Source organism: Trifolium pratense, linkage group LG1 (genome assembly GCF_020283565.1).
Source record: "Trifolium pratense cultivar HEN17-A07 linkage group LG1, ARS_RC_1.1, whole genome shotgun sequence".
In the NCBI taxonomy this organism is placed as follows: domain Eukaryota; kingdom Viridiplantae; phylum Streptophyta; class Magnoliopsida; order Fabales; family Fabaceae; genus Trifolium; species Trifolium pratense.
In genome coordinates this window covers 45,672,367-45,687,098 of record NC_060059.1, presented here as the reverse complement: position 1 = coordinate 45,687,098, position 14,732 = coordinate 45,672,367, and the positions used below count along the sequence as shown (strand labels likewise).

Below are 14,732 nucleotides of genomic sequence, written 5' to 3'. Positions count from 1 at the left end.
TAATGCCATCAAGGGCCTTGGCCCTACGCTGGGGGCTATATATATGTGACTCCACTTCATTCACAAGGTATGCATATTTTTAAGAAAGAAAACCTACTCACACACAAACTGACTTGAGCGTCGGAGTGCCTGCAGGTACACAACCCCCCTCCGCTCCAACAGGGGTTTCAACCACCTTCAACGCTTTCAACCACCTTCAACGCCGGTGCAGTCGCATTCTCCTGGTCAACACGATCAGTGGCGCCGTCTGTGGGGATCTAGTTTCCCTGTTTTCCCAAACCAAAACTAAAAACTTCCTTCAAAAACAACCACTTTGCGATCAATGGCTGGCGTCAACAACCACCAAATTCCGGAGCACGTGGCGGAGAACAACGCTCAACCAATGGACTACGCGCCGTACAACCCGCAGGACGGCCAGTTCGCCTCCGTTACGGAAGACAGCCAGGGAGGGCAAAACATGCATGATGAGCCCTACAATCCAGAACAACCGCAGATCCCTGTGGCCACCCCGCCACAGGCGACTCCGGCAATGGCTATTCCCCCGGGTGCTCCCGTGCAGGACATTATGGCTGCGCTGGTCAATGCAATCAATCGCCAGTCGGACTTAATCCTGCAGCAAAACCAAAGATTCGAGCAGCAGAACCAAAGGCTCGAATCCCAAAGCCGTCGAATCGACGCAATTGCTGAATCGAGGGTGACGGTGCAAGCCCGCCGAGCTCACCGTTCACCCACACCTGCGAGGAGCAGAACCTTCTCCAGGTCACGCTCACCACCTCGCAGAAGAAGCGAGAGGAGGATGAGTCCGAGGAGAAACGAGGAAGTATCTCGAAACTCCACCCCACCGAGGAGGCACTCCCCTAGGAGGGACAATCCTCCTCGCCACCAAAGACACCGATCCCCGGAAGAAAGGGACAACCACCAAGGCCCCCTCTCCCGTAGGATCCGGGAACTCCCTCTACCGGTCGGTCTCGAAAAACCACCGGCAATGGATACTTACGATGGCTCGACGGATCCAGACGAGCACATCGAGAATTTAGAGGCTCTCCTCGAGTACAGAAATGTACGAGGCTCTATCAAGTGTAAGCTCTTTCCCACGACCTTGAGGAAAGGCGCTATGGCTTGGTATAAGAGCTTGGCGCCGGGATCCGTAGATTCCTGGTCGGATCTCTACGCCCGCTTCCGGGCCCATTTCACATCTTTGAGGCGCCATCCAAAAACGGAAGCGACACTCGAAGCCATCATTCAAGTCGAAACGGAGCCCCTCAGGTCCTATCTCGAGCGTTTCAACAAAGCGGCTGTCGAGGTAAAGGTCGAATAGAGCATGAAACTGTACCTCCTCGACAGGGGACTTCGTCGAGACAGCGACTTTGCCAAAGCTGTCGGGATCGAAGAGCCAAAAACGTTGGACGCTTTTTTCGAAAAGGCAAAGAAATACATCGCCTACGAGGAAAAACAGAAGGCCATAGATTTGAGGAGGCCTAAAAGTCAGGAAAAATCCAGGAACCATGAAAAGGATGAAGCTGGAACCTCGCGAAGAGGTAACGAGAAAGGAAGGGAGGATAGGATCAAAGAGTCCAAATCTCCACGCGGAAAGTTCACAACATACACCCCATTAAATGCTCCCAGAGATCGCATTTTTGCAGAAGTCTCCGCTGCGGACTTCAAAAAAGCCGGAATCCATTTCCCAAGGTAGAAGCCCATGAAGGCAAATACTGATAGGACGAAATTTTGTCGCTATCATAAAAGCCATGGACACGTCACCGAAGACTGTGTCCACCTGAAAGACGCCATCGAGATTCTGATACAGAAGGGCTACGCCCGAAAATACGTTCAGAACAACGAACAAGTACAACAACGGGAGCCTCAAGAGGTCGCCATGGCCATTGATGTTTCCGAGCAGGAAAATAACCGAGCCGTAGTCCCACAGGCTCTCGCCATTTCAGCACCAGAAATTCCCCTTCCCTCCCCAGGGTCGGACGAAGAAGCACTCATGAGGCATTTCAACGCACATATGAATGGCTCATGGGAAAATTTCCCCAAAGCAATGGTAATAACAGGGGGAGGAATCAGCAAAGTCACCATCGGGTCAGTGAAAAGAAAGTTTGAAGAGCTGGAGAGCATTTGCTCGGTGAACCCCATCGCCGTCTCTAAGCCCGAGGAAGGCTCCAACCCACTGGCCTTCTACAAAGAAGAAGTTCCTGGAGGCTCGCCAAACTACCAAATACCACTGCTGGTGAGAGCTCGCATGGCGAACTTCGACGTCCACCGCATCCTCGTAGATCAGGGGAGCTCGTGCGACGTAATGTACTCAGGGCTCTTCAAAACACTGCAGCTGTCGGAGAAGAACCTGATTCCATATGTAGGACCTGACCTCCAGGGGTTCAACGGGTCGACTACCAAACCTTGGGGATACGTGGACCTCATCGTCACCTTCGGCGAGGGAAATGCAATGAAATCCGTGAGGACACAATTTATGGTCGTCGACTGCCCCTCACTGTACAATTGCATCATTGGCAGAACTACACTGGCGGAGCTGTACGCTGTGGCATCCACCATCCATCTGAAGCTGAAATACTACACCCAAGATGATCAGGTCGCAACCATCAACGGGGATATAGCTGCTGCTAGATGATGTTTTGAAGCTGCGGCGAAAAATCTGAGCACCGTGGTGACCCCCAAGAAATCAGAACCAAAGAAAAACCCGGGGGTAAACACTATTGGAACTTCTGTCGACATCAATGCTCGACTCACAAAAAAGGAGCATCACGAAGATAAGCAGAAGGACCTCCCCGTTGCTAAAAAGAAAATCTACCGCCCAATTCCGGACGGAGATTTCGAACTGGTGCCATTGGGCGAAGATCCCCTCAAAGGAATCAAGATTGGAACTGGGCTCCCCGACTTGGTCAAAAAGCAGCTGAACTGTTCGCCTGGAGCGCCGCAGATATGCCCGGAATCGACCCTAAGGTCGCTTGTCATCAATTGACTTTAGATCCTAGGGCTAGTGTCGTTGTCCAGCGGCGTAGGAAGCAGTCTCCCGAGAAAGCGGAGGCTGCTGAAAAAGCTGTAAAAGACCTCCTCGAGGCAAATTTCATTTCGGAAGCCAGGTACACCACCTGGCTATCCAATGTTGTACTTGTTAAGAAATCGAATGGAAAATGGCGCATGTGTGTTGATTATACCGATCTTAATAGGGCTTGCCCTAAATACGCTTACCCTTTACCTAACATAGACAAATTAGTAGATAATTCATCAGGATTTAAATTACTATCGTTTATGGATGCGTACTCGGGTTATAATCAAATAAAAATGGCTGAAATCGATAAAAAGAAAACAACATTTATGATCGAATCCAGTAATTATTATTACAACGTAATGCCTTTCGGGCTTAAAAATGCAGGCGCCACATATCAAAGGATGATGAACAAAGTCTTCAGTAATGAAATTGGTGACATGCTCGAAGTTTACATGGATGATATGATCGTCAAATCCGAAGAGGAAGTCGATCATACAGCCCATTTGAAAAGAGTGTTCGACCAAGCGAGAAAATATAACATGAGATTCAATCCCGAAAAATGCACGTTCGGCGTAAAAGCTGGGAAATTCCTCGGATTTTACTTAACCGAAAGAGGAATCGAAGCTAACCCCGATAAATGCAGAGCATTTTTTGAGTTTCCTACACCGGACTCAAAAAAATCGATCCAATCACTAAACGGGATGCTCACAGCCTTATCTCGTTTTATCGCAAAATCCGCTCAACACGCGCTACCCTTATTCAAATTACTTCGAAAAGAATCCGCATTCGAATGGACGAAGGAATGCGAGGACGCGCTACAACACTTGAAACGAGCATTATCTGAACCCCCAGTCCTAACACGATCCAACGAGGGGGAGACCCTATACCTATACCTTGCCGTAGCATCGGAGGCCATTAGCGCCGTTCTCATAAGAGAAACCGAGCAAGGGCAAAAACCAGTCTATTTTGTGAGTAAGGCTTTGCAAGGACCAGAACTCCGGTACTTACAGATTGAAAAAACGGCCTTAGCTGTAGTCATGGCCGCGAGGAAGTTAAGACATTATTTCTTAGCTCATTCCATCGTTGTTCGAACCGATCAACCAATTAAGCAACTCCTCGCGAGGCCGGATATGACAGGACGAATGCTGAAATGGTCGCTCGAATTGTCAGAATTTGAAATCTTTTTCGAAAGCAGAAAGGCTTTAAAAGCCCAAGTGCTAGCAGACTTCGTAGCCGAGATGACCACACCATCTACCCCGGATAAAAATAAATGGACCATTTTGTGGATGGATCCTCGAATCCACAAGGGAGTGGTGCAGGAATAATGCTCGAAAACAGCGAAGGGGTGCTCATAGAAGTTTCACTCGAGCTCGCCTTTCCAACCACGAACAACCAAGTCGAGTACGAGGCCTTCTTGGCGGGGTTAAGGTTGGCTCAGGATATGGAAGCCGAGGAGATAAAGATATTCACAGACTCTCAACTCGTCGCATCACAAATAGCCGGGGAATACCAAACAAAAGATAAGCGACTCACGGAATACTTGAAGTCTTGAACTTGATCAAGGAAAAACTAACCAAGTTCAAACAGGCCGAAGTCAAACATGTTCCCCGCGAACACAATGCAAGAGCGGACATTCTATCAAAGCTCGCAAGCACGAAGAAGAAGAAAGGCGGAAATCAATCGCTTATTCAGGAAACGCTATCCAAACCGAGTATAGTGAAACCTTCCGAGGTATTCCTGATATACGAAATCGACACCAACAGTTGGATGACACCCGTGTTCGAATTTTTGAACACGGGAAACCTCCCAATTGACAAAAAAGAGGCTGCTAAAGTTAAAAGAAGAGCCTGCGCATACGTAATCCTTAATGGGAAAATGTATCGCCGAGGATTTTCCATCCCTCTGCTGAGATGCGTCGAGGAAAGAGAGGTAAGCTCGATCCTCCGCGAAATCCAAAAGGGAATAAACGGCCAACACATCGGTGGACGCTCCCTCGCCAGAAAGGCTTTGCGAGCAGGATTCTACTGGCCCACCATGCAAGCAGATGCAAAAGAGCATGTCAAAAAATGCGATAAATGCCAACAACACGGGGATATGCATTTGGCCCCTCCAAACGAGTTAAAGGCACTCTCGTCCCCGTGGCCCTTTTCTTGGTGGGGGATGGATCTCCTAGGACCGTTTCCGACGGCAACAGGACAAAATAAATACCTAATAGTAGCTGTCGACTACTTCACGAAATGGATCGAAGCCGAACCCCTCGCCAACATCACAACATTCAATGTGCTGCGATTCTTTAAACGCAATATACTTGCGAGATTTGGGATCCCTCAAGTTGTCATTACAGATAACGGGACTCAATTCACAGACAAGAAAGTGCGAGAGTTTATGGCGAAGATAGGCACAACTCAGCATTTCACCTCTATCGAACACCCTCAAACAAACGGCCAAGCCGAGGCTGCGAACAGGGTTATATTACGAGGGCTTAAAAGGAGATTAGATGAAGCAAAGGGTAAATGGACAGAAGAGCTACACAGCGTGCTCTGGTCCTACCGAACAACCCCGCACTCTACGACGGGAGAAACGCCTTTCCGAATAACTTACGGAACAGAAGCAGTGATTCCGGTAGAAACGGGGGCATCTTCATTCCGAACAGAGATACCCCTCGAAAGAGGGGATAACCAAGACATGCTTAGAGAAGAGCTCGACCTCTTGGAAGAACTTCGAGAAGGCGCGGCCCTCCAAGAAGCAACTTTAAAACAAAAAATAGCAAAATGGCACGATAAAAAGGTCATCAAACGAGAATTCGACGTTGGTACATTAGTACTACGACGCAATCAAAAAGACTCCCGCGAGGGTAAACTCGCGGCGAATTGGGAAGGACCTTACCGAGTCCGAGCCAAAACCGAAAACGGCGCGTATTACTTGGAAGACCTTTATGGAAAAGAACTTCCCCGACCTTGGAATGCCGAAAAGCTCAAACAGTACTATAGTTGAGGGAAGCTCGAAAGCCGTCCCTCGACGAAGGCTGTGTCTTCGTCAATGAGAAGCGCGCCTATACAACGGAGGAGTGCTTAGGTATGGGCACGAATCTTAAAGTATAAAACAAAGTCGAGACATTAGGGGCTCGATGATGTTGGCGAGGAAAGTTCTAGACCACGGAACGCCATCGCCTCAGTAGACGCCCGGTAGAACCCCAGCTCGCGATGGGATGTTCACACCCCGAGGAGGAAAGCTTAACAACAGCCCCTCTCCTCGTTACTAGTTTGGATAAACATCTCCAAACACTTAGAATGGTTCCCCGCACCTTCTAAGCTCGGCATCAATGGTACCAGCTATCATAACGATGACCACCGTCCGAACACACACTAGCGCGAAGACACGAATAGCTCGGCGTATAGAATGTTTGGAAAATTGCTTAAGTTAAAGTTACAAGCAAAGACAGTCAAGGCTAGAAACAAAAACATCGCACAAAAATCGCCACATAAAACCTAAATCTAAATACGAAGATAAAGGTAAAAAAACGAGCAAATAAATAAAAAGTGCTGAGATAAAAAGACAGCGAGGGGCCATAATTGTCGATTACATCAAAAGAGGGCAAACATAAAGCCCAAGCAGGTCAAATAAGTTCACAAATTTAATTACAATCAGGAGGCGAGCAAATTCGGCCATCAATAACTTCCTTATCCTCGTTCAAACCTTCCTCGGACAAGTCAGGGTTGAGGATCCGATGTTGGGCCACAACGTTGTTGAAACTGAAGGTAGCTGCAGCAACCATGTTGGACTCATACTCCTGGATTTTAGCAATCAAGGCCGCACGGTTGGAGGAAGCGTACACCCCTTGAGGGTCGAGCTCCTTCTCCCCCTCTTCGACCACTCCAGTCGCCTGCAGCTCCACTAGCTTCCCTTCCAGCTCCTTGATCGTAGCTTTCTGCTTCTCAACCTGCTGAAAGGCGCCGTCCCTCTCCTCCGACACGGTCTTGAGCCTATCCTCCGCTTCCTTGAGGTTAGTTGAAAGAGTCTTGTGCTCTTCTTTATAACCCTTGCAGGAGGCCTCGGACTCTGCTAACCTCCGCTCCAGCACCAACAGTTCCTTGCGAGCTTCATCCCTTTCCTTCAGATATTTGCACTCCCGGCCATTCAAGAAAGTCGCCACTTCGACTAACTTGAGCAGAGCCATGGATTGAGTGGCGATTTCACTTCGCAGAGCTTCAGGACCCATGTCCGTCAGGATTGCCTCATCCGCTGGGTTGATCTTCACCTTCGTATCTCCAGTCAGCAAGGTGCCGTGGGCATAGATGGGAGGGAGGACGAAATCATCAGCGAGGACACCGGCAGTCAACCTGTGAGGGCCGGGATTTGAAGAATTATCCTGACCGTCGAGGTCCACAACCTCCTGCTCCCGACGAGAAGAAGCGTCCTCCTCCCCAACCAACCGGATTCTTTTGGAATGGTCCGCAGCAGAAGCTGTCAGGGACTGCTGAGCTGAGGAAGTCGCCGCAGTACTGCTCGCTTCCCTCTTATTTTTCGCGGCACGGGCTTGGCGAAGAGCAGCAGAGGCACTTGTCATTTTACCTGCGCGAAAACGAGATCAACAGTCAGCAAGCGAAATAAGACATACAAATAAAAATCAAAACACGCAAAGTAAAAAGCAAAGCGTAATGATAGACACAAGCTAGCTACGAGCGTACTCCAAAAAGCCGTTAATTTCTCTGGGGTGTCGCAAACGATCAACTCCTTCGTCGCGATCACTTTTGTACTGGTCAACCTCTGACCATCTTCCCCGAACATGGGCTCATCATCAGGATCGCACAAAAGGTAGGGAGGCAGACCCTCCACAAATTCCTTCAGTTTCTTGTAATCCAATCTCTCCTCGGGAGTGAGCTCCCCCAACTTAAAAACAAACTCACTGGTCGGCATAGAATAATGCTCTTTGCGCCAGTAGAAGGGGAATTTGGCGAAATCCTCCTCGATGGGATGCCCCTGGTCATTAAGAACTTCGCGTCCCTGGTCGTCTAGAAGATGTCCTCTGCGGACAAAATTATTCCATCCTTTCGTCGTTATCGCCCTGACCCCATAAAAAGCAGATTTGAATCCTCGTACCGATTCCGCATACATGTCAAAGAGGCGTTGTCGCTGCCTCAAAGAAACCCAGCCGTGTTTGGTGTCGAGTTTTGGGGCCCCTTTTACGAGCTTCCCTTTCGCCTTCTCCCCGCGAGGACAGCTTCGTTGAAGACCAAAGTGATAGAAGAACAAGGGCAAGGTGGGACCCAAACCCAGATGCTCAGCAATCATCTCAAAAGCCCTCATAAAGGCTAAAGAGTTCGGATGCAGTTGGGAGGGGGCTAAGTGAAGATGGTGGAAACTGGACACCTCGAGATCTGAAAATGGTAGCCTCAATCCCAGGTGTTTGAACGCAATCTCGTACATGGGAATCGTCCCCCACGCCCAATTACTGCAAATCCTGTGACGAGCAGTCGGGATCCGTTCTTCGAAATCTTCAGTAAGAGGGGTCTGGATATCCGTACACATAGAATCCGGGATATCGTCCTGGCAATTTTTATAAATTGACTCCGTCTCCCGAGGTTCATCCGTCACCCACGAATGGTCGACTCGAAAACGAACCGAAGAAGACGATTGTGGACCTAAAGGCGGGGCTTGTCGTGGAGACCCTTCAGCCATTCAAGAACCTGAAAAAGCAGAGGAAGGAAAAGTGAATTCGACATTCAAATCCACCCTTCCACCGCCAAATCAAGTGAAAGGGCGAGGATCTCGACATAAACTTAGAAAACTACGCAGAGAAACTAAAGAGGGGGCAGGGCTACCCCTCCGAACGTTAAGTTCATAAAACAACCGGGCACGAAATGCATGATATGCTCGACGTTGTTCTTAAGCGGAAACCCAAAAGTCAGTGGGTAAGACAGCGAATTTTTGCCTCCAAACGCGTAAAAATTCTTGTTTAGGGGGAAAAGTGTGCTAATCACTACCTATAACACTCAAAAAACTACGCATGCTACATGGAAAACACACTACAAACTACCTACTACATGAACTAACTACGTCCTATTTAATCAAACAGCTAAAGCAAAATCCAAAGCAAAATTTAAGGATAAAGCACTTACTTGATTAATGGAGACGAAAAAGGATGCTTGAAGTACGGTAGCGAAAGAAACGTGAATCACCGGAAGGATCAGAGTCAGAAAAGCTAAGGCGATGGAGGAAGTAAGTAAGAAACTGTAAAGTTTCAAACGAGAAAACCACTCTCCTATATATAGGCCAACGCGACCGTACAGGAAAATTTGCGCTACTCCCCATCTGGACCGTCGATTTAATCCAACGAGCCGCATCAATCACAAACAAGCGGCCCCGATTTAATCTCCAGAGAAACGAAAAGGCGCGAAAATCCAACGGCTTTCGATGACCTCGAGATTCAAATCTCAAGTAAATAGCCACTTGAGTTCTATTTAGATAGCCTTTACACGTGGTGAGAGAAAGCGAAGCGACTCGTCCTTTCAAGTCACATCCATCTGCTCGCGTAAATCTCGCAGAACCCAAGACGCCACGTCACGGGAAGATCGCAACCCAAAAGGGTAATGCACGATCCTCGGGATTTAATCCCCGTTATTCTCGCTAAAGTGCGGGAAGGGCCTTAAATACCAAATTAAAGCATCATGTTCCTCGACAAGATCGTAAAACCGGACACGCCCTCGAAAGGATATAACGCTCGCTCGTAAAAATCTGCTCAGAACTATGATTAGCCCTGTTCGTTCGGAAAATTCAGGACATTACAAAAGACAAAGAGCATAAATAAAGCACGACTGCAAAATAAAAATACGCTCGAAACACATAAAACTCGACATTCTTTATTGATAAAAGGCCAATACAAAGGAAAGAAAAATTACAAAGGACCCGAGCATCTAATCCTCATGCTCGGAATCCGAATCAATCTTCAACACCTCCGCTGGCTTCATCTTGGATCTACCGTCGCCTGAGACTCCCCTTCATCGGAGGAGAAGAAAAGAGGGTAGAAATCTGGAGACTTATAAGCCTTCAGAAACTCCGCATAATCTTCATCCGTCCCGTCGGAACCTGACGTATCGGAGGTTTCTAAGGAGAGGGTTATCACCTTGGCCTCTCTTGCCTTCTGGGAACAAGTCACCACAGCGGTGGACGCTTCCGCTTTATTCTTCCCCCTCTGGGACTTGAAGCTCTCGACGGCCACCTTCTTGGAATTCTTCTTATCCATCGCTGATACTCAAAACACAATTATGGAAGGCAAATTATGAAAGGCAAAAGAAAAGCAGCAAGTATTTATAAGGAAACTTGCCGCCCAAAAAGCCCAACATCGTGCTTAACGGCCCATAAATGCAAGAGGCGGCTACTGGTACCTAGGGTTGACCACTTGAAAAAAACGCTTCCCCTTTTCCAAAGCTTGACTTTGACCAAAGGGGATCACGAAAATTCAAGGAAGAAAAACATGACGGGCCATCTCGAAATAGTTACGTTCGACAAAACCGAAATATCTCCTAAAAGCACGAGATGAATCGTTCAAGCTTCAAAGTTATTATCCTCATCAACGAGCATAACAACTTGGGGGGCTCATGTTCTGGGCCGAGCATAGATGCTCGAGCACCAGAGGATGTCGAACAAATACGCCCCGAGCAAGCCTACCATGAAGAGCCCGCGAGACTTGCTCGACTCTCCAACGGTCTGATACTCTCGCGTATCGTAACGGCCGTAAACCGGAATGGTGGGCATTTACTGCACATCAAGGCTCCTAAGCCGTTTTCCGGCAGCCACTTGATGGCCATTAATGCCATCAAGGACCTTGGCCCTGCGCTGGGGGCTATATATATGTGACTTCACTTCATTCACAAGGTATGCATATTTTTAGCAAAGAAAACCTACTCACACACAAACTGACTTGAGCGTCGGAGTGCCTGTAGGTACACAGCCCCCCTCCGCTCCAACAGGGGTTTCAACCACCTTCAACGCTTTCAACCACCTTCAACGCCGGTGCAGTCGCATTCTCCTGGTCAACACGATCAAAAAGATAACCCATGAAGATTCAAAGATAAGAAGATACTAACCAATTTATAGTGGGTTGCGGGCTGAGAAGAAGAAGATGGAGTGGTGGTGCGGCTGCGTTTCTGACGAGGTTGCGACGGAGAAGAAGATACAACATCGTTTTCTGCTTCTGCGTTTCAGATCTTCCATTCCAAAGATGTTTTGACTTCAGATTGTATGATACAAAGTCCAAAAGCAGGGGTGTTGTTGGGTTTACGGGGGGTCTGGGAGCACTGCAGGGGGCCTAAAAAGCAATTTTCAGGAGCAAGTGTGTGAATTTGGTGCTGCTATGATCATGGCCCTGCCCCCTTAGCATTTTTTTTTTTTGTTTTCTTATGTAAAATGCTTTACTAAATTAATATCACTATGAAGGACTAACAAGTGTGAGAACACAAAATGAAAATGATGAAAATATAGAACATTTTTTAATTAATATCTAAAATTTTCAATATCCAAGACTCCAATATTTTTCAAGAGTCAACTTTTCTCTCTCTTTTTTTATTACCTTGCAATTTTTGTGTGGATCATACATATTCTTAGTACAATTGACTTGTGGAGTGTCAACAGGAAATTAATGAAAAGTTGGAACTATAGAACAATTGAGCTCTAACATTCAACAAAGAAAACCAACTCTAACATGTAAATGAAAATTGAAGAAGATACAACTAGGATGAGTAAAACGGCAAGAAGAAATCTCCGGTCGATAGAATAATGTTTCTCGAGCTTAAAAGTAAAGCTTATGCATAATTATAATGTGCTTGGACATGGGTAAAGAAGATTTGTAAGAGGATTAATATGGAAAGTAGACCAACAAGTCTGGAGCTAATCAAGATTGATAAGAAGATGAGTTAGCTATAAATTCATTTTTTTACGACGATCTATAATGGAAGTGATGATCAGAAAGACAGATATTAAAAATAAAAAACAAAAACTATAGACTAAACCATTGAAAGAGACTTAGTTTGTCCTAAACTAAATATATGATTTTTCAAGTACATTTCAATACATCAAAAGACTAAGGCGAAAAATTATATAGAGACCAAAGTATGAAAGTTTGATAGAATGGGCTGAACTCCTTATTTTTGGTGGATGAGTATATGAAAGATTAAGCTTCTGAAGAAAGAAAAAAAAAACTTAGTTCTAAACTCTACCATCGAAGCCATCCAATAGACCAGTCCACATTCCCTTCACTGGTGGTAATTGTGCAACAAAAGCATTCCAAGGAGGATAACCGATGCCGCTTCCACGAACTCGACCATCCAAGCGTAGAGATAGATACCTGTACAGTGAAAGTGTTAGAACAGCAATCTGGTTCAAAAGAAAACATACGAAAAATGCAAACAAAGAATACACAAGATTTGATCACGGAGTTCGCCCAACTGTGCCTTAGTCTCTGACAACAGAGTGACTGTAGTGATTTTCTATTATTCAAACTTAGGGTATACAGATTATAACTTGTGTTTAAAACTTAAAATACTACTTCTTTATATAATTTTCAATCATGTATATCTGCACATTATACATTTCAACACTAACATGGATAGTACTTACACTGGAGACTCGGAGGATACACCTGCCAACTTCTTTTGTTCATCTAGCCACCTATTAACAAGATTAGAAAATAAATTAATGAAAACAAAAGGAAATAAAATTAAATTTGTGTCGTCACTCATAGACATACTCGGACCATTCGGAGATGATAACTGGAGCCAGCTGCCATAGTCTCTTCCTTCTGGTGGCAAGTTGCTTTGCCTCATCAGTCTCAGTCTCGGTCTCTTCAAACTCTAAAACAGGTGAGTTTCCATCCGTTACTAAGGGAACTACAAGCACTCCTCTGTCCAAAAGACTTTCAGTGAAAGGTTCACTTCGCTTAAAAGACTCGGTTATGAAGGATGCCGGGCCAGCACAGATTACCAGTCGAGCAATTCCTCTTAATGAGTTTACAGGAATGATCTTATTCTCTGTCACACGGAGCTTAAGATTTGACAAAAATTCCTCTCTCGAGAGCCGAGCCTCTTGTGCATTCTTGGCTTTGTTATCTCTTAAGTACAAGAAAGCAAACAAAGATACTGCTCCAATGTCGATGCCAAGGCCTTTGACAATTTCAGGAACTTGGGATGCTCTTGAGGGATTTGTCAATGCACCAATTAGTTGTGATGTTGCTATGAGTGTTCCAAGAGAAGCACTTGCGATAAAAGCGATGTAAAAGAACATCCTAAGAGACCGAAAAGGAGATAGAACCTCGCTCCTTATCTTGGCTGTAGAGCTGAAGAACAAATATGATTAATGATTGATTGATGAAGCATGCATCACCACAGGTAAATAGACAGTGTTTAAAGAGAGGAAAGCATAAGTAAAAAAACTCAAGTGAATTCTGCATTCATTTGATGTCTGCAGACAAAAAGATTCATGAGATGATGCTCCTTAAGTCCTCACTGTGAACAAAGATGGGTTAGTTTTTATCTTTCATTTTGGAATGTTACTTATAAAATTTCACACAAAATCTAAACAATGTGTTAACGGTCCCACATTGGATTCCATAAGGCATGAAAATGAGTTTACAAATGGGGAGATATCCCGAATAAGGGGCAAACTCAAACTTTAAGATGATATCAAATTACTATATCCAATATATACATTTATAGTAGTTCAGATGGGTGAGGTATGTGTTAAGAGTCTCAATAATGCCTAAAAATGACTTAATAAGTCGGAAATTACAGTTCAAATCATGTACTGTATGTATGTATGTATCACTACTACAATCTCATATTATTAAAATTAAATAGTTAAATAAATGTAACAAATAAAAACCAAAAATAAAGTGGGAGGTAGTACCTAATTTGAGAAGGTTTATTATTGGAAGCAGAACAAATAATAGTGGCACCAGAAGAAGATCTTTTATGAGCATAGCTGACATGTGAGGTACTACTGAACACGAAATTAGTACTACGATGATGATTTTTATTATGGATAAGATATGACGGTGGTGGTATTGGAAATGTGAGGAATAAAGTGTTGGAATTAGCAGAACCGAACGGTGCTAGTGCCATGGTTCGGTTCCTACTTCCTACTTCCTACTTCCTAAGCAAATGTTTCAGTACTTTGCCATGTGCAAAAGACAAAGAGGGTGAAACTCAACTAACTCATCATATCCTTATTTGAATGATTAAGGTATTGCCACGCTTTATCCCCAACCAATTATGGGTACTTGTGTCATTTTAAATTTCATGCATTTTTCTAATAATTTTTTATTTCTCTATTTGTTTTCTCTATCCCTCCGTCTTCACTCAGTCTCAGTTTTGGAAAACAATGTTGCTGCTTAGATTTATAACAATGGATAGATTTATAAGGTAAAGATTGAACACAAATTAAGCATCCCACACATATTTCTAAAATTTATCCAACAAATTAAATTGACATAATATGGTTTGCATATTTAGTGGGGTATGTTGAAAATCAGATTAATAGAAGTTTAGCAAAAGAAAAAGAAAAGTATAACCGTGGAACTAAGGTCCCGTTTGGCCCTATTGATTTTCTACTTTTTTATTTCTCCTCAAAAGAAATAGAGAAATAGAAAATTGTATTTGACTCTATTTTTCTTAAAAGAATTAGAGAAATAAAGTAAAGAAAGTAGAAAATAAGGAGAAATTTGGTC

General features: G+C 45.1%; 1 protein-coding gene across 2 annotated transcripts; it reads right to left on the bottom strand.

The window, feature by feature from the left end:
- Positions 1 to 12,016: 12,016 nt before the first annotated feature.
- On the bottom strand, positions 12,017 to 14,316 carry LOC123902335 (protein LOW PSII ACCUMULATION 1, chloroplastic-like). Of its 2 annotated transcripts, none has more exons than XM_045952025.1 (4): positions 13,913 to 14,316; positions 12,765 to 13,343; positions 12,629 to 12,679; positions 12,017 to 12,356 (listed from the first exon to the last, which is right to left on the bottom strand). In XM_045952025.1, exons 1-4 carry the CDS (start codon positions 14,125 to 14,127, stop codon positions 12,218 to 12,220), a joined length of 984 nt encoding a protein of 327 aa, XP_045807981.1. In that variant the 5' UTR covers positions 14,128 to 14,316; the 3' UTR covers positions 12,017 to 12,217. The 2 variants fall into 2 exon arrangements, with proteins under 2 accessions (XP_045807981.1, XP_045807980.1); XM_045952024.1 differs by having other exon boundaries at positions 12,759 to 13,343; positions 13,913 to 14,304.
- Positions 14,317 to 14,732: the final 416 nt, after the last annotated feature.